Source organism: Myotis daubentonii, chromosome 7 (genome assembly GCF_963259705.1).
Source record: "Myotis daubentonii chromosome 7, mMyoDau2.1, whole genome shotgun sequence".
In the NCBI taxonomy this organism is placed as follows: domain Eukaryota; kingdom Metazoa; phylum Chordata; class Mammalia; order Chiroptera; family Vespertilionidae; genus Myotis; species Myotis daubentonii.
Genome location: NC_081846.1, coordinates 31,122,868 through 31,142,888, shown reverse-complemented (window position 1 = coordinate 31,142,888; position 20,021 = coordinate 31,122,868). Strand labels below are relative to the sequence as shown.

Here is a 20,021-nt window from a genome sequence, read left to right as displayed (position 1 = left end):
ATGGCCTCCTCCATGCGGCTGACCACAGGCATGGCTGCTCATGCCTCTGGGTTAGAAGAAACCAAATGAGCACGTCTAGTTTGGGTTCCCCCAGAAGTAGAGCCTGGGACAAAGGTTTGAACGCTAGTCATTTATTTGGGACTTGATCCCAGGAAGTCCTGGTACAGTGTGAGATATGAGCCAGGGGAAGGAGAGTCAGATAAAAGATATGCCATTAAACCATTCCTGCGGTGTCCTTGGAGCTGTCTGCTGGCGAGCACCCCCAGCCGGGGTCCAGGACATGGGGGTCGGGGCTGCTTCTGGTGACACCAGCTGCGCGTCTGGCGCCCTGGGTTGCAATACATAGCTTTCAGAGGCAGAAGAGGGTGCCAAGGGGGTGGGGCGGGGCACTGCTAGGTCCTCTTAGTGTGCTCATATGATGGGGCTCAGCACCCAACCCCACTCATCCCCAGTGGATGCCAGTCCCGGGCGGGATGGACAGCCCAATGGCTGGGGAGAGCGCAGGACCACGCAGTCAGCTGAGCACAAGAAGGTGCTATATGGGTTGAGTGGGGCCCTCATTGCCTCCACACAAGTGAGATTTTCAAAGGTGGGGAGATGCACAGACCTTTGGTGTGTGGAGGAGAGTGCCAGGCAGCCATGTGTGTGTGTGTGTGTTGGGGGGAGCCAGCTGGGGAGCAGCCTTGTCTGGAATCTTCCCCTGGGCTGGGCTGTGGCACTGTCCATCGCTCCGGCTAAATCTCCACCAAATGGAAGACCCAGCTACTGAAAACTAGAGCAGGATCTTGTCATTTCCATGGCACACAAAGTATTTAGGTGACAAAAATGTATTACCAAGAATGGGAGTTCTGATGAGCAAAAGCTCATTTTGTAGAGAATGTTGAAAATGTAGCTTCCCCCCAAATCTCCACTGTCTTCCCGAAGTTCTACTGGATGAAAGAATTTCATAAACTGCAGAGGGCACTCTTCTGCACAGACACCTGGTGGTCCCCGGGGAAGACCTAGGTCCCCGACACGGGCCAGACATCTGCCCTCACCTGAGGACCACACAGGGACCAACCACGAGCAAGGTCATTGTCATGTCAGCTGTGGAGAGACTCGCCTGTGCAGCCATCACCACCATCTCTGGTCAGCATGAACTCTGGGAGCAGAAGTCCTTGCAAGAAGGTTGGAAAGCTTTGCCCCTATAAATTATGCGTTGGTGCTGGAATGTGGGTTGACCAAAGCGAAGTGTCGGCAGGCGGAGGCGGATGGTCCTTTCTTGGTGGAGCTGGTGAGGTGTGTTCAGTCTGCTCCTGAGGGAGGTCTTCTCCCAGGGCTGGTTTTGGGAGCCAACCAAGATCACTTTCAGATTATAGTGTGTGTGTGGGGGGGGGGGAGGTTTACTCACCACCTTGGAGGGGCGCTAGCCCCAGAACGCACAAGCTGTGCGGCATTGCAGCCTCAGAGCTGTCAGTCACTGTCTTGTTGGATCCTCATAGACAAGGAAGGCAGAATAGCCGCATGTTACAGAGCGGCCCAAGCTCAGTTTCTGTGTGTTTGACAAAGAGAGGAGACACCTGACTGGCCACTGGTAGGAAGCAGAACCTGTGCTAAGGCATGAAGCCGCCTCAGAGAAAGGGCAGAGTCACAAGTTCTGACCTCAGGGACCCTGACATCTTTGGAGAACTACCTAGAAGAGATAACAAGATACCATCCAGACATCTTGTGTTCTTGGCAAGAGCATATCTTTTGCCATCACCTGACAACGGGGTCCCACTCATGACAAAGGTGCAAATAACTGAGGGCAGGTTGTGGCTCCGTTACAGGCAGCCTGAGGTCACAGCTTCGCCCAGGTGCCATTGAACACCGTGCTTCTGTATTCTCTCACCTTCATTGTAGCTTCACTCTAGCTACTGATAAACACTCCTGCCCAGGGCTTTAGTTTTACCTTAGAGTATTCAGAATAAAGGGTCACAGAAATGAAGAGAAAGGATCCCCCAAAGCCATGGTGTCAAAGCGATGCTAGCAAAAGGCCTAATGATATTTAACTGTGGAAGGAAGGGTGTGGCAGCTGTGAGCCCTATACTATAAGTGAAAATCATGTTTGACACCAAAAATAAAACCCTGGAAAGAAAAAGACAGAGGAGTGTGTATGGTTCCAGTTTGTGGCAAAGCTGTCCTCATGTCTCCTGATGGGGCTGTTCATAGCAACACGAATGCGACAATTTGTATGACATCGTCAACATGCACAATGCTGTTTCTCCAAAATTTTATTTTAATTTAAATTACAGGGCCAGCCATAGTCTGATAAGAAATTGCTTTTCTTCAGGAGAAAGGAAATGCTCTCATGGCATTGTTAACAGGTGTCTCCATCTCCACCTCTTTCTAAGGGTTAAAAATCACATGGAATAACTGACTTATGTAAAATTAAACCTTTATGACACAAAGAGAAACACCTCCAGTTTAATAGTTTTGGTAACATGAATATATTAAAGGATCATAACTTTAAATGCAACTTTTCAACTTTGAATGTTTTCACATTTTTGTTTAAAATCAAACAAACAAAAAAACAACAACCCCCAAATCTTAACTATGTCCAGATTCCAATGCGATGTACCACACGGTGTTTTGACATGCTGCCCTCACTGTCCTCCACGCTCTAGTGCTATGATGACGTCACGGAGTGGAAGCTGTTTGTCGTTTCCAGTTCTAAGAACCAGCTTGGCAGGAAACCTTCCTTCCACCCGGTGTAATTACTATTCTCCCCTGAAACCTAACACCCAGCACTGGACACAGAACCAGGAGGCTTCACTGCCAGGTCTGCCTTCCCAAACGTCTTGATATTTTCAACTCAAGAAGCTTAGATCACTTCCCCTACTTCCAATGGAAAAATATGAATGATTTTACACAGATTTTGGTAAAGACAGCCTCAGGAAAACCAATGCCGACTGCCATTTAATTAAATAGAATAAAATACATCTATATTTTCTGGAGCTATTTTCCTAACTGGTGTTCCTAGAAGGAGGTCTTGCAACCTGCTGAAGCATCACTTGGGAGTTTCTTTTTACTGGCCGATAAATAATTCAATTAGTAAGAGAGGCTAGCAAAGAATACTCATGTAAATTTCTTAGTCAGCCACAGCCATGCTAAATTCAAACTGGCAAACTCTGATTGTAAGTTGTGATCTTTGTATCACTAAGATGAACAGATACCATTCTAATAACTTTACATAGATATATCCTAGGAGACGTTGCTCTGCCGTGGTCACAGTAACAAAAAGTGGTGCAAAATCAGTTACTTTATAAATACTGATAATTTGCAGCATTAAGGAATAGAACATTAAAAAAAAAAAATTTCCCCATAGGACACCTGTGACTAGGAACTCTTCTTTTCCTAAGAGAAGCCGAAGTTTAATGATTCAGTTCCACAACTACTGTACTGGATGACTTACTCTAAAGAAGAAAAGGTGCTCTACTGAGGTTTCCCACACAGAGAATCAGCGTTAATTGCGCATAATCAGTATCATCCATAGATTGAGGAAACTCATTTTAAATGAATAAGGCCAGTACTATGCAGGAAAGAGGGCTGACTGAGTTCCAAGTCTGTATTGTACCCTATTGATGGCACCCCACTAGATAACTGAATACAAAGGATTGGTTTACTTTTGTCTTTTAATGCTGTGATACTTAAATGTTAAATCAGCATTTTCATGTGATCTGAAGTATTTCAATTACATATGAGCATTCATTTTTTTGCAAGGACTCAATATTAGGTAATAGTTACATACTAATACAATAACATTCCTCTGCTGTACAAATTAAATCATTTAAAAGAAATGAGCATTCTAAGAATTATATACAAAAGAAACCTGTAAGCATTGTTGAAACGAAATGCGAGGTGTCGCTGCTAGCTCTACTGTTTGAAAAGATCTTCCAAAAGGGAAATTAACAAATACCTTCCAACATATCCAGGTTTACAAGTCTCAAGAAAATCAAATGTCAAAAAATTCTAGAAAGCCATGAAAAGCGTATATACATTTTCCTTATGACCTTATGAAGCGTCACACTTTTAAGAAGTTGCTAAGTTTCAGTATCAATTTATTCGCACGTCAACTTTAACCACCCCAAAAGCTCACATCGTGGGTACAGTTCCCCTGATTCTAAATACAGCGCTGCATGATCTTCCTGTAGTGAAGGCAGACAATCTCACCAAGAATCCACGCCCAGCTCTTTAACATAAGTGCAAACCTGCAGGTTTAATCTGACCCTATCTCGCCTTCTGCCCCTCCGTCACACTATCACCCCTACATTTGCCCTCACGAACCTAGCCGTGTTCAGAACTCCTACAGCAAACAGGGTCTCTGAATTCTGAAATGACACAAAGATCAAGAGAAAGTCCACGTGTGCTCTAGTGTGCAAGAAAGCAGCAGCTACGTTCTCCAAGATGGACTAAAAAAACAAAACAAGATAAAATGAAAAACCGTTCACTTAACAGCAGACTAGCATAATGTTCCTCATGAATCGGTGAGAGTGCCTGGTGCTGACGAGCTAACAGCAGGTGCTGGGTTTGGATTTAATATTTCGGATGTTTATGGGGAGTTAGGCTTCTTGCTGAGCTGGTCTCTTCAAGTCCCTGATCTGTTTAACTAAATAGGTCTTCTCGTCATTAAACTGCTCGTCCTCGGTCCTGTCGTTCTGAAACTTGCTGAGGAACTCTATGAGTTTGGTCTGGTTCTTGAGGAGGATGTCTAGGATGGGCTGTGTCTTGTTAGGGTTGGCAACAAACACCTGCCGGAGAGAAATCTGCATCAGCTACAGGAAAGAACGAGGCAGGACACATCCAGAACTTCCCTCCCTGGGCACATGAAGTCGGGATAACTCAGTCAGAGGTTTGTGCTTCAGGATATCTTATTTCACAATTTGAAAATTAAAAAAAAGATTTACAGCCCTAGCTGGTTTGGCTCACTGGATAGAGCATCGGGCTGGAGACTGAAGGGTCCCAGGTTCGACTCCGGTCAAGGGCATGTACCTTGGTTGCAGGCACATCCCCAGTAGGGGGTGTGCAGGAGGCATCTGATCGATGCTTCTCTCTTATGGATGTTTCTAACTCTCTATCCCTCTCCCTTCCTCTCTGTAAAAAAGCAATAAAATATATTTAAAAAAAAAGATTTACATGCTTTAGTACAAAGAGGACTGGTACTTTCCCTCATGCTCTGAAACTCAGTAGTTGGTATTAAAATATAGATGCTGATTTTAGGATAACATTTGCAGAAATTATTTCTGGGCATAAAAGGTCAAAATGAATTTTGAGAATAGAAACCTCCACAGAAAGCATTAAGATACGGGTTACCCCTTAACTTTGTGATTAATAATTTTCTAAGACAAATGGCACTCCTTTGTAAATAAACTTATTCTGTTCCCAAATTGAAATGATTACCCTGTTTCTGGGTCTATTTTTCTGTTTAAATGTTGTACCACACAAAACATGAAAATTAACTGAATTGTATCACTGAGATTACCAAAGTGGGGCTAATACTATTTCAGAAATTTGTAAACGAAATGAGACTGACGACTTCAGGAGAAAATATTGTTTGTGGTTTTAGTACTCTACCTTAAAAACGTGAAAGGCCTCAAACTGGATGTTACGACTTTTGTCTCGTAGAAGATTCATCATTAACTTGAGGTTCTCAGGTTTACTGATGTATTTTGTCATAATTGTGAAGTTGTGTCGGTCTAACAATAGTTCACCGAGAAGCTGAGAAGACATTTAAAGAATCACTCTACATTATCATTAAGAGTCTAAGGAAAATCAAAGTCTGAAAAATAATTCATTTAATAATCATCATTATTAAGTACAGAGTATCACTAGGCCCCCCCAAAGACTGATGAAATGAACCGAACTATGACCTAGAACAGTGATGGCGAACCTATGACACGCGTGTCAGAAGTGACATGCGAACTCATTTTTTTGGTTGATTTTTCTTTGTTAAATGGCATTTAAATATATAACATAAATATCAAAAAATATGTCTTTGTTTTACTATGGTTTCAAATATCAAAAAATTTCTATATGTGACACAGCACCAGAGTTAAGTTAGGGTTTTCCAAAATGCTGACACGCCGAGCTCAAAAGGATCGCCATCACTGACCTAGAAGCTATGGAGTGCCTACAGTCCGTTACACAAACACCCACCTTTCCCTCGGGCATTTAAACCTATGGTGAGTCTGACACTGCTCTCTGAAGAGAATATTCAGGCACATTTGGCCCCAAATTTAAGACTGTCAGAGCCTGCCTGCTCTTTAAATAGCATTTGTGTTATCTCACTAAAAAGAAACTATCGAAGAAAGTGTTTAGAAGTTCTTGGTAATTCCTGTTAACTAACCACAAACCTTAGCTTAATTAAAAATTATTTATTTTTAAATTTTATTTATCTGGATTTCATAGGAAAAGGATCATGTCCGAAGTTTTCCATACACTAACTTCTACACATGCCAAAGTTATCATATCTGATTCAGAAAGGCTGATAAAAATGAAAATTTTTCTATTCCTTCTTCAGCCAAGTATCCTGAAAATACTCCATTTCTTCCTTAGTGACTCCTCATCACTAATAACATCAGTTAAGCAGAAAAGAAACCTGTGCCTTCAGGGCTTACTGAATTCACAGAGGTTGGTTATACCTTATCAGTGCTTAATTTTTCAATTGTTGTTGCTTATTCTAGATTTTCTTTGGCAGCCACCTCTTCACGCCATCAGTGCCCACATCTAGTGCAGATCGAGTGTGTGGTGATGTGGCCTGCAGTGGGAGAGGGCCAAGCTGTGGCCCTTGTGGACAGAGGCAGAGCAGAGTGGGGGAGGGGCTAGTCCTGGTACGATCGGCCTGGGTTCGCGTCCTGCTTCCCTGCTCCTTGTGAGCTATGTAACCTCGAGCACGCTGTTAACTTCTACTGGAATTGTTCATATCCTATTTTGATATGGAGCAGCCAAACCCGTCTATGGTCCAGTCTCACTGCTTACTCCTCCCCCTTCCCTCACACAGCAAGTCCCTGCCATTAGGGTTCCATCCTGGGGAGATAGCACCTGCAGTGTCTTCATCTAACAGACATGATTCTAAGTTTTGAAAATATGCTTCAAAATCTAAAACACTGCATCGCTAAGAGAGAAAGTCCTCTTCAAAATTCTGTGTGCTGCGTTTGGGGTCTCTAACTTACAGAGAGGTGGGCAGGAGCCCTGTGTGGACCTCTGCTGAACCCCACCCCTTTCCACAAAAATTCTGATCATGGCCCACATATTTTCATCTAAAGGTCTAAGACCCACATACTAGCATAACCCCCTTTCCTCAAATCCAAAGTTCAAACACAGGGTGAAGAGATGTGAACTAGATAAAATAAATAACTGTCATACCTTGAGTGACTGTCTTTTTGTCACATAATTTTCTGAATGAAGTAACTTCTCATACTCACTGAAGAACTAAGACAAAAAACACATATCAGAGTTATTTATTTGTTTTTTGAAGACGGATAGATAATGTCAGAAAGTTTGAGTGGAAGCTCTAACACCTCGAAGGTCAATCACTGCCCAAGCTCGCCTCTGCCAGCCTGTTCCACACCCTTCCTCCAAGGTGCTCAGAAACCCTCAGGGTGATACCTGCTGATGACCTCTGTGAAGAGGGCTCTTGGGACGGATCCCCTCCTAGTTCTAGACAGGCCCATATACTAGCAGAGCTTAAATCTGATCCTCTTCTGTCACCCAAACTCCATATTCACGAAACAACTCCCTTCCCCTGACCGTTTCCTCACTGCTGAGTCAGCTATCATTTCTTGGTGTTATATTAGAAAATTCATATTCGTTACAGAGGAGAACTCAACTAGTCCAGAGCATAAATACAAAGAGAAAAGTTACCTGTTCTTTCAACGCATCAAGTAAGGAGAGAAAATAATTAAGAACAGAAGAGAGAGGAAACTCATACTGTGTTATATTGGAAGAGGTCCTACAGAATGTAGGCTCAGGCTCAAACTTGAATAATGGGAGGGATTTCACTTAGAATTGGGGGGAGGAAAGGATTCTTAGGGGATAAAAAGGGAAGGACACAGCATGAGTAGAGGCCTGGAAATGCAAAATGCTACAGATTTAGGAACTGACACGTGTCCACTAGAATCATGTACAAATCTCAGGGGACTCTATTACCAGGAAGTCTGACATCCATTGACTCAAGCTGGAAGGGACCTCACCGCTGGGCTAGTCCAATGTCCTCATTTTAGAAATAAGGATAGGCTTCTGAGTCCTCAGTGGTAATGGTCTTGGTGGTGACAAGCTGTCAGCTGCAGAGCAGGGGCAGAACCGGGTTCTGCCTCTAGGCAAGAGCTCGTCTCACCTATCAGGTGCTGCTTCCCTTTCTCTCTATTTGTTAGCAGCACAAATGGAAAGGAGAGTTAGGAAGTCAAATAATATTTTTCTTTTATCTCAACTGTGTATTATTATTCAGCACCAAAGTGCTTTACTTTCCTCTTCTAAATCAAGAAAAGATCCAAATGGCAGCATGTCAATCAAACAGATAAAGTCTGCTTCTAATCAGGTAAAGCGCTATACCTCCTTTCAGTAGAGAAATGGCTATGGCACCACCTTAAAACTTTACATTTGCAAAATAAACAGTCTGGTACAAAATCTAATTTAACCTTTCATTTCTGATAATAAAACTTAAAATTTGCTATTATGAAATAGTATTTCATATACTTACTCTATCATAATGTTGTTCCAAAAATTCTGCACTGAGCAACTTATGTCTTGTAAGCAAATCCTAGAAAAAGGAAATATACTGTTAAAATGTTGTTCTCGCATTCAGGTTCTTTTAGAAGAGAATCCTAAAACATTCCACGCCATTTTACCTAATAAAAACTGTTGTTAAAATTACTATACTTAAATTGAGCATGAACTGTATTGAGGATAATGATTTTGTATGAGTAAATAAAATCAATAATCTGAAATTGTGATTTTAATGCTTATGATTAGTCACACATCTATAACTCTTAGGAAAAATTTAAAAACAAACATATAAGGCAATGGGAATATATGTTCAAAAAAGAGAATAAAGAATTGAAGTGAAATAAAAAGTAAACAACTGTAATAAGATGTCAAATTGAAACTGCTCCTGGTGGAGAAAAAGGACATTTCTTTAATTAGAAGTATTGGAGGTTCCATTTCCTTCCTCCTAAATTCAATTGCATTCAGTTTCATATCTAATGCAACCTTTTGCAGAGGTAAAATGTTTTTGAAAAGCCCTGTCATTTTATAAACATCAGCTCCTAAGTAAGCAGAATAACACTGCAGTAATGTAGGAACAAAAATCAGTAAGACCTTGAGTCTAATTCTGCATTACTATAAAACAGAGCTTAGGTCTCACCCCACGGATTTCCCTGGAAACAAGTCAAGGATCATTCATTTAGGAAATATCTACAATGTGCCAGGTAACGTTCTAAGTGCTAGGGTTACAAAGAAGAAAGATGTGGTCCCTGCCTCCAAGGACCTGGAAGTTAGCAATGATTAGCCTTGGTCTCACCAGGTTGGGTTGGGGAAGGGGGAAGGGAACATGTGACAGCAGGAATGGCCAGACAATATTTGGTCAATTAATGAATTACATTCCTTTAGAGCCCCCTACTGGAGAGGTTGGTGCCAATAATCTCCTCACAACCAACTTTCCTTAACTCGTTTTCTTTGCTATTTATGTTTGAGTTACCAAGGTTACATTGAACTAGAGTTTCCTAAGTACATCCAAGTGCTATGGAAATGGGAAAGCTCTGAGAAATGTTCCACGGTCAAGCTGACATGGAAAGCACTACAGCTCTGGTTGCTTCATGGGGCTCCATCTGGCAGCAGGAGATTCTGTAGGGAACTCTGTCGCCTGCTTTGTTAGCACCCTTCCCTGAAAAGGCCTCCATGGCACAGGCTTGACCCTCTCTAGGTACCTACTACCTTCGGAGCTCCACTTGTCACTTCCACAGGGAGCCCTTCCAGACTGGCCACCAGCATGAAAGCATGGTCACAGGTATGACTGTTCATCTGTGAGATGACCTGATGAATGTTTCGTGCCAGACTGCACATTCTGTAAACACAAGGCTCAAGTCTGTTTTAAATCTTTGAATCCCCAGCCCCTATGCAGTGCCCAGCACATAGTAAAAGCTTAATATTTAATAAATGAATGAACCAACATCAGGGAATATGTTTTGGAAAATGTCACACTAACCAAGGTTCAAAGTGTGCTTGTTAAGAAGGCTTCTAATTCTACCCCAAAGATTTACAGGTGTTTAAACTGCTGGATAGGTTGTATACTGTATGTTCAGGAAAGACCTACCAAATTTATTCTAAATCCCCCTTAGGGAATAAACAGGCAAAACAGAAACCCTGGAGTTTATTTGAGTACCTTAAGAGTCTGGTAAGAAATGCTATGAGGTACCCAGATAGGGAAGGAGAGATGGCAGGGGTAGGAGAATTGATATTATCTCAGTATATCATGGGGCCAGATGTAAGGGAGAGAGGAACATGAGAACGTTAAGGGCAAGTACCAGGAATGCTTGTTAAGATCACTTCCTTTTAACATGCTACTGTGGTCTGTTTATGGTGGTCTCCTCTGTGTAAGAGCCTCAAGGGTTAGGGGGTGTGTATGGCTCATTGCTGAACCCCACACCTATAGAATACAACACTCAACACAGGGCAGGTGCTGAGAGGCTTGTGGAATGAACTGAACAAACATATGAATTAGCAAAGTAAGGGATTAATGAGTCAGGATCTGTGTGAGACTGGATGTCATTCTGGAGGCCAGTATGAGGAAGTACAGCAAAAGAAGCCCAATGCTTACTGCTCGGTCATAATCTGACCACGGAGAAGACCAGAGGTGGGGGGTCTGAGAGACAGTGGCTCTCACTTGGGGCTGGGTTCTTAGGAGCAGGCAGATAGAAAATATTGCTCTAAAAAGCAAAGGCCTTGATTTGACTGCAGGTCTGAGTAAGGGGACTATTTGCTCTGAGGTTGTATCTCAAGTAGGAGCATGAGGCTCACAGTTGGGCCACACATGAAAAGGGGGATTCCATTCTCCCCATCTAGGGGAGTCTCCTTGTTATCATCTGGTTTAAAGAGAACATGAAACTCAGGAAATCATTGCCAATTTAGGAATCAAATCTCAATGACCTTGGTAAGAGAGAGAGAGAGAAAAGGGGTGTGTTGAGACTACTGAAGTAGGAGCTGGACCCAGGGCCCCACAGGATGAAAGCCCTTGTTAAGAAGGGCCATGACAGGGCAGGGCCTGGAGGGGACAGTAAAATATTAGTGGGAAAGGAGCAGTTGCTGAGAGCCAAGTTGGGAAATGAGGAGATGGGACTTAGGCAGTGCCTCTGTCTACTGAGAGACGAAGAGGAACCTTACCTTAGGATTAGAGCCAAGAGCTATGGATAGCTCAAACCAGGGTGTGGGGAAAGAAACCAACAGAATAGAAGATGAAGAGAAATGGTTATGAGGTCAGTATCTGCTCAGTAATCTGCAAAGTTTATAGGTGCATGTGGTCCCAGACATGCAGAGTTGCTAGTTGGCCAGTGGGGGGGGGTGGGGGTGGTGGAAGAAAAGGACTTCTCATTTCCCACCTGTCTGAATTCAGTACATCCAAGACCTTGGTATATAACTTGGAGAGAGGTCAGGAGTCATCTCTCAAGTCCAGCAGTTTAAGCAGCCAACTTTTAGAGTAGGTTGAATTTAAAGATTCCTAAAAATTATGTTAAGTTTGGACCTCAAATATCATGTGACAAAGACAGCCCTGGAATCCCAGAAGAAATACTGCTAAACCAGGGGGCTGATTTTCAGAGCAAGTCACTTGGCTCAATTCCCTATCTGATGCTTGAAAGTGTATGTCCAAGGACAGGAAACTCAATTCTTCTAACTGTATGGTTCACCTCTGGAGCTCTGAGTTAGAATGTTTTTCCTGTGCTGAGAGTCAAGCCTAGGCCCCAGGTACTTCCAGAAACAAGTTTAATCCATTTTCTAAAGAACCCCACTTCAAATACAGCAGTGCTCTCATGGCAAGTCCCTACCGAGTCTTCTCTTCTTCAGGCTAAATAGGTCCAGTTCTTTTAACCACTCCTCGAATGACAGGTTCTGAGTCCCCCTCACCATCTAATGTCTTCTGAAAGTCATCTATTTGTCTATGTGCCTCTTAAAGTGTAGTGCCTGGAATGGAACACATTTATGTGCTGTTACCTGGTAAGCTTATAGTGGGGTGAGACCATCAAGCTCCTTAGGTGACACACTTTTGTGGTCACATGTAGTTCTGGGGCAGCATCATCAAACTGCCAATTTTAATGGACAAATTCAGAATTTTGTTTACTCATAGTGGGCTCTGCAGTCAGACTGCCTGGGTTCAAATTCTGGCTTGCCCATGTATTGTCTGACTTTACTCAGCATTTCTATGCTGTAGTGTCCTTATCTGTAAAGGAGATGATAATACTTCCTTCAATGGATTGTTTGAATATAAGAACTTACCTACATTTTAGCAACTATTACAGTTGGCATTAACTATTATTATCATGCCTATTCCCCGATCCCATATTTATATGGTTAGGTCCTCAAGTAGAAGACTTGGGTTATCTATAATTAACTTTATCCTGTTATATTCTGGCCTCTCTGGATTTATGAAGCCTTATTTAGGCTCACTGTTATTTATCTTTCCCTTAATGGCTGTCACTGACACATTTGGTAAGTATGCCTTGTCACCCTCTATCCAAGTCATTAATAATGTTCAACTTGGCCGAGCAGAGATCCATTAGAGTCTCTCTCCAGGGTGATGGTGATCCATTTTCCAGGACCTTATGGATACTGCATTTAATTAGTTGCAAATCATCATACTGAAACTCCCTCCATCTAGCTCCTAATCTTTTTATTGTTTCCATTAAAATAGGTCTGTATAATTATTTGACATCTAGTATATCCTCCTTGTCTTAAAGGAATCCCACTAGTTACTGTTTACAGCACACGTGCTGTGTGAGGCCACAATAACCTGACACACTAGTATTAATACCCACATTTTAGCAGATGAAGACACAGGTGCAATCAGCAGCAGAGCTGGGAATTGAACCCAGGCAGCCTTGTCTTTAGGCCCCTGATCTACTGGCATCAATGAGATTAGTATGACTGAACTTACTCTTAGTGAATCCATGCTGGCTGTGGGCACTCGGTTTCCTTTCCAAAATGCTCAGATATCATCTCTTTAGAAATACTTTCTAGAACCTTACACAGGTATACCATCAAGCTCCAAGCTCCACCAGCCTCTCTGGGGAATCTACCTTCTTTTACTCTGGAAAATTGGAAATATATTTGTTGGCCTTCTGATGCCCCTCCCAATCTCCTAATTCCTTAAAAATAATCACTAACAAATACTTGGCCACTGATTTAACTATCTCAGAACCTGTTCATTTGAGCTACAAATCTTGGACACATTTAGAGCAAGTAGTTTTAATTTCCTTTTAAGACTTGGCCCACTTCCAGGGGCTTTGAATCCAGAGTTATGGATGAGCTGCATTTGTTGGAAAGATTTTATGTGCAGACTGCATTTTCAGGAAGTTGCTCTGGTCACATTCTTAAAGGAGACCATGAACCATGGATGTTCTCCTCCTTATGAAAGTATTCTCTGCAAAGAGTAAACTGGGAGAGAGACAGGCCCCCTTCCCTCTGCCAGCGCCTATGGAGTGAGGCTGAGACTGGCCCCTGTCTAACTCAGGTGGAGTTTCTTTTAGGCAGGGGTGGGGAGGTAGCTTTGGTCTGTTTGCTAGGTCTATTTCTCTTTCTCTTGTCTTGATTTTGGCCTCCTGTCTTTTTCGTTTCTTGGAGAGCTCTCTTTAATGAGCTCTCCACTTTCTTTGCAACCAGCAGCAGCTGAGATACAGAATCCAAGCCAGTTTCTCCATGCTTTCTCCTCTGGAGCTCATCCTTAGACACCTCTGTTATTTTTTAAAGTTTCCCTTCTTCCAGTAAGGACTACCACCTGACTCTGCCTAGTCTTTCCCTCTGTGGCTACCATGACCTGACAGGTTGCTTTACCCACAGTGATTCCATCACCTCGGTATGAATTTAATTCAAAGAAGCAGGACTAACTGAGATAAAGTTATCAGCAAGGCCAATCAAAACGTTGTCAGACACTGGGAATCACATTTCTGGCATATAATTAGCACACTTCTCTCACCTCTTGGTCATTTTTGCCATCTGTGCCAGGAGCACGCCAGTCATGTCCTCCTTGGTCCGGTGGTCTGGCTGCATTCTCCCACACCACTGCCGCCCTCTCCTCCTCTCTGCTTACCCTCCTGCTCCCAGAGCTGCACTCTTGGGCTCATGGCTTTTTTTCAAACAGGAGTGACTCCTCCTGTTGACAGATGCTACTACACTTTCCCTCATAACGGTCTGCTGCTTTTGAGTGGGCATTCCTTCCATCCTAAGCAAGAGTCCTACCACACCAAGGGCGGTGGAACTAAGCATCACATTTACCACTCTATGCTATCATCTTAAATGAATTTCATTTTGTTTTGTACACTGACATAGAAATAGCTGAGGTCTTACCTAAGGCTTCTGATACCCTTTCTAATGGCTTTGGGAAAATAAATTCTTAGGCCTTTCACACTATTATTTTATTCTCATTCAATGTAAAATCCTAGTGGCCAGGGTGCTAGGCTTTCATCCTATTTTAAGGGTGTTCCTTCACTCCGAGGGACATATTTTACCCAGAAACCAGGGACTGTGCTCACCTCAGGCGCTCTTTATAATCATAAAACTGAACACTTACAAGAGAAGTGGCCACTTGTCACTATAACAGTATTCACGGTTTCTGAGCATAGCAATCTGCAGGTTAGTATACTAAATTCTGATTATATTAAAATAGCAGTTCTAAATATTGACTTAAGATGTCACACATTTTACATAAGGGAACGTAACACAGAAAGATTATAAAGATCACTGTCTTATTTATATACTTTAAACAGCACAGAACCTTGCAATTCAAAACAAAAAAAGTGCATGTTGCACAGTGGTATCCTATATATGTGCGTTTAATTTAAACAAATTAACTGCTTTTTAACTGCTTCTTTGTAATATCTCCTTATACAACAGGGAGATAAGGCACACTGCGGAGAGGCTAATTTGAATAGTGCAGGTGATTCTGCCCGCCCTCACCTCCTGTAGTTAATAAACAAGCTCTGGCATGAGCATGAGATGGAAGCGGTAAGTCTCTGGTTCCCTTGGGCCCAAACAGAGGCCAACTACTTCATCTGGTGCTTAACCAAAGAAACTGCAACAGTATGCTCAACACAGGAGAAAAATCTGGTTGTTATATCTATTACTGTACTTGATGGGTAATTTAACAGAAAACTGTACCCTGCCTAAAAATTCTAACTTTTCCACCCTTTATTTTTAATTTGTTTTCTTTTCCACCCTTTAAAACTATGACTTTATTTGTATATATACATATACAGGGGTAGGGCAAAAGCAGGTTTACAGTTGTTTGTATGGAAGAATAATACAGTAATCTATACAAATAAAAGGGTAATATGCTAATTAGACCAGGTCAACCGGCCATCTTCTGAATGTCCGACTTCCTTCCGGACAAAGCCATGGTGGTGGGGGCCAAGGCAGAGGCAGTTAGGAGAGAGATCAGGCTGGCAGGGGAGAGCAGTTAGGGGTGAGATCAGGCTGGCAGGGGGTTAGGGGCGATCAGGCTGGCAGGGGAGAGCCGTTGGGGGCATTAGGCAGGCAGGCAGGTGAGTAGTGAGGAGCCAGTGGTCCTGGATTACGAGGGGGATGTCCGACTGCCAGTTTAGGCCTGACCACTGAAGGGTCCCAGATTGGAGAGGGTGCAGGCCAGGCTGAGGGACATCCCCCTGTCCCCTCCCCCCTACTCCACCGTGCATGAATTTCATGCACCCGGCCTCTAGTTAATAAATAATAACATAAGAATAAACTGTTTCACATACACTGTAAACCTGCTTTTGCCACACTTGTATAGATGCTGTCTTCTTTCTTCCCACTAGGGGGCAGCAGTATATAGGCAAGGACGATAGAGAAGGTTTAGGAAAAAGAGCACACCTGTTAATCGGAGTTGCAAGTATAGTTAGAAGTCTTTAATTTTTATATATGTTACCTTGAATGTGGCAAATGCATCGGAAGCTATGTCAAATGTTGACATTTCGACATATCTGAAGAAATCATAAAACTGTTCTGACCACAAAATGATTTTTGCAAGTGGTTCATGCCTGATGCATTCTCTTAACATTATTCCACAATTTAGAGCTATTTCAGGAGATTCATACCTGCAAAAAGAAAAAAACAAACATGGTTGCTCTTTTAAAATTCCAACACTGAACAGTTCAAATTTTTAGAAAAGGATGCTTCAGGAAGTGCCCTTGAATGACCAGAGCAGGTTACACACAGCATCTCTCATTACAACATGTGCTCAGTGAATTTTCTCTAGCGGGCACACACATTTTAGTTGGTGAAGACGGCTTCAACCCAAAGAAAAATAACAGCTATGGAGTGATCATGGAAATAAAAGTTCATTATTTAAGGTAAAAATCTTGAAGAGAAGAGAAGCATTTAGGGTCTCTCCACAAAAGGGTTACTAGCTTTACATGTGGGGTGCTCTCAACACTTCAGAAAAACCAAAAACTGAATAAAAAAACAATATGAAATAAATTAGTTCCCTAAATTCATAGTATCTAAAAGGCTCTAACACATGCACAGTCCTTATATTTCATTGTTTCAAGTCAATACTCAAAATAGTACTTTCAAGACTACTGGCAACATCTAAGCCCTACAGACTTGAAAGCCTGGTCCTGAAGATGTCAGTCAGGACTCCCGCAGTGGGCAGAGGGGAGTCACATGCAGCCTTCCTCTACATCCATCTTGGTGTTTCTACAGTCTTCCTTCCCTATGAACAGAAAGAAAACCTCATTTCCCTTTCACCCAGCAGGCCTTTCGCTTCTGACATGCATCAACCCTCTCGGACCGGCTGTGCTGTTCAGCTCAAACACATAGCTCTCTTTCCTTTACTTCCTTCCAAGCTGCTTACATGGTTTAATGTCTTTCCCACACAATCTCCTGCAGTCAAATTCCATTTTCCAACATCCTACCAGCAAAGACCTCTCCTGGACAAATCCACCTTTTCTCCTAACACAGAGTCTATCACTTAGTGTCCTGGCAGTGCTGACCTTCACATCTCTCTCAAAGAAAAAAACTCTCCCAGTTCTCCTTTCTACCCCTCTGACTGTTCTATTTTTTTTGCCTGGCCTCCAGTCTGCTAGCAAACACCCATACAATCTTGCTTCCACCATGACTCCTATAGGTCTTCTGCTCAGGTCTACACCTGAACTATACATTTCTGTTGGCATTTTCTGTTGTCTCTGGACAACTTCAATTAAAGGTCTACCATAAACTCCACATGTCTAAAATAAAATCTCATCTCCCTCCACAAAAGAGGTCACCACCCCTGCTTCCATCTAAGTTGGCATCACTGCTGTATTTTTAATACCTGAGTCTGAAACAGTTTTGAGAGAATTGTCTGTGATAATGATAATGGTTTTTATCTGTGCTGTCCATTATGGTAGTTATTAGGCACATGTGGCCATTGAGCACTTGCAATTCGGCTTAAATGACTAAGGGACTAAATTTTAAAATGTCATTTAACTTAATTTGAAATTAAATAATTACATGTGGTTAGTAGGTACTGTATTGGACAACATAGTTTCAACTATGCCCTTTTTTCCCCTTCTAATTGATGTGAGAGAGAAACATTGATCAGTAGCCTCCCAGAGGTGCTCCAACCAGGAATCGAATCTACAACATGGGTATGTGCCCTGACTGGGAATCAAACCTGTGATCCTTTGGTGCACAAGACGATGCTCCAAATAGTTGAGTGACATTGGCCAGGGCCCAAACTTACCCTCTTTCTCTGCTCCAAATCTTCCCATCTCCAGTGCTTTTTAACTACTTCTTTGTAATATCTTAGTTTCAGTTCCTGTTATCTGTTCCTACTGTGGCATTAACGCAGACTGAGAGAAATGCAAGTGTCCCTAACCAACACCTATGTTCAAGCTCTGTCTTACCAAATCTACCCAACACACAAGTATATCAACAGCACTTGCAGCTTAGGAGTTTAAAATGATTTCTTCTTGCTGATCAAATAAAGACAACCGTATGGGCTTGATGCCTATCTCGGCTTTGCATCAGATCTAGTCCTCTGGCATAGTGTCACCTCCCACTCTGCCACAAAGCATCCCGCTCTTCTTACTGCTGCCCACCACTCTGTTCAATTGTGACCCTGTATCTACTCTTTTTTTCTGCCAATTTAAACCATCTGGAAATTCACTCTTATGTTCCATCTTTTACCAACCCTTGCCTTATTGACTAACCCCACCCTCCTATTTTATCCCCTGAAATCCTACAGTACTAATTGTTATCTAGTAGCATTACCTTTTTGTTGTACATAGGTTCATCACAGATCTCAAGAAGATCAAAACTACATTGCTTTGTATCATTTATGGTAAGTCAGCTAGATGGCTGATTATGATTAAAATGTCTGCTCGGAAAATGGCTAATCATATAATTTATCTTTGCTGATCTTTAGTAAGGAGACTAGAATTCAAGGGTAAGACAGTTTGGTACAAGTTGGGCAGGTTTTGATGGCAGTTTGTCAAGCTTATCTAATACGATTAAACTATAAACCAATGATTACAAGGCAAACAGTTATGCTGTACAACCTGTTAGCACTAGAGTGGAGGGCACATTAACATTTAAATCGCCAGAGAGAAGCTGCCTCCAGATGCAGTCTAATACTAGCAACTAGAGTATTTTCAAATGCAAATTAACAATGGCAACCGAATAGCTGGAAGTACGCATAGCCAGAGCAAATAACCACATCCTATGGAAGTAATCTAAACTAGCTGACCAACAGAAGGACAACAATCTAAAAGCAAGTTCACAGGACTACTTAACGAAATGGCTATTTCCAGGACCGAAGACAGAACTCACACAAAATAAGCCAGGGACATCATGTGCTGAAAGCACAGAAACATCAAAGCCTGATGCAGTCTTGCTAAAAGGACACGGGAGCCAACTTGAAGGAGAGGAGTTCTCACTGGTCCAAGAAGGGGCAGTTTGGACATAAAATTTGTGATTTTTTTTCCACACGAAAAAATGACCCAGTTACTTCAACGAATAAATGATATATTTTAAAAAGGGGGTCAGGAGCTATTACAGATGAAAAGAGAGTTAAGTAAGAATCATATCAACCAAATTCAGTTTGTGGGCTTTGCTTAGAACCTGATTTGGACAAACTAAAGGGAAAATGCCATTTTTTGTGGCATGAAAATCAAGGAAATCGGAACACTGAGCATTAGATAATGTTAGGTTTGTAAATGGTATTGCGACCATGTAAAAAAAAAAAAAAAGATGTATCATCTTATTAAGGATGCAAACTGAAGTGACATTGTGTTTGAGGAGGAAAAAAGGGAGGAATACATGAAATAAGAAGGACACAGTTTTAAGAACTGCTGAAGCTGGGAGATGGAGGAAGGGTTTGTCATATTATCCCCTCCAGTCTGATGTACATGTTCCACAGTACAGGCTAGAAAGGGTCCCAACACCAGCAGCATTCTGCACGTGTCTCCTTCTCTTCTTTCCAGCTGAGGTTTCTGCTCTGGCTAGCTCGATGGATGAGAGCTTTAAACTTTTTCTTTAAATTGTTATCTTAATATTCTTACTTACATGATGTTTAACAATGTTCCATTCATACTCTTGGCTACTCTAAAGGGAAAATGTAAGCAGAGATACCTAATTTATAGATTTTAATAATGATGGCTACCTAGACAAAAGGAAATTATTAGCTTTAAAAAAACATAAAGACTCCTGGAAGCTGCCTGAAGAACACTAAAATTTGCCCTAGCCGGTTGGATAGAGCGTCGGCCTCCGGACTGAAGGGTCCTGGATTCAATTCCAGTCAAGGGCACATGCCTGTGGTTGCGGAC

The 20,021-nt window shown here is 42.2% G+C and overlaps 1 protein-coding gene across 5 annotated transcripts in view; it reads right to left on the bottom strand.

Annotated features, from left to right (window-relative positions):
* Window positions 1-2,234: 2,234 nt before the first annotated feature.
* The window catches only part of CAB39 (calcium binding protein 39), an 81,076-nt gene continuing 63,289 nt past the window's right edge, over window positions 2,235-20,021 (bottom strand). For 2 of the 5 annotated variants that reach the window (XM_059703481.1, XM_059703484.1), the window contains 5 exons: window positions 16,142-16,310; window positions 8,717-8,776; window positions 7,384-7,449; window positions 5,593-5,736; window positions 2,235-4,769 (listed from right to left, as the gene is read on the bottom strand). In XM_059703481.1, the coding sequence (XP_059559464.1) occupies window positions 4,581-4,769; window positions 5,593-5,736; window positions 7,384-7,449; window positions 8,717-8,776; window positions 16,142-16,310 (628 nt within the window). In that variant the 3' untranslated portion in view covers window positions 2,235-4,580. The remainder of the gene's footprint in view (window positions 4,770-5,592; window positions 5,737-7,383; window positions 7,450-8,716; window positions 8,777-16,141; window positions 16,311-20,021) is intronic. The other 3 variants (XM_059703483.1, XM_059703482.1, XM_059703486.1) reach the window with 3 other exon arrangements.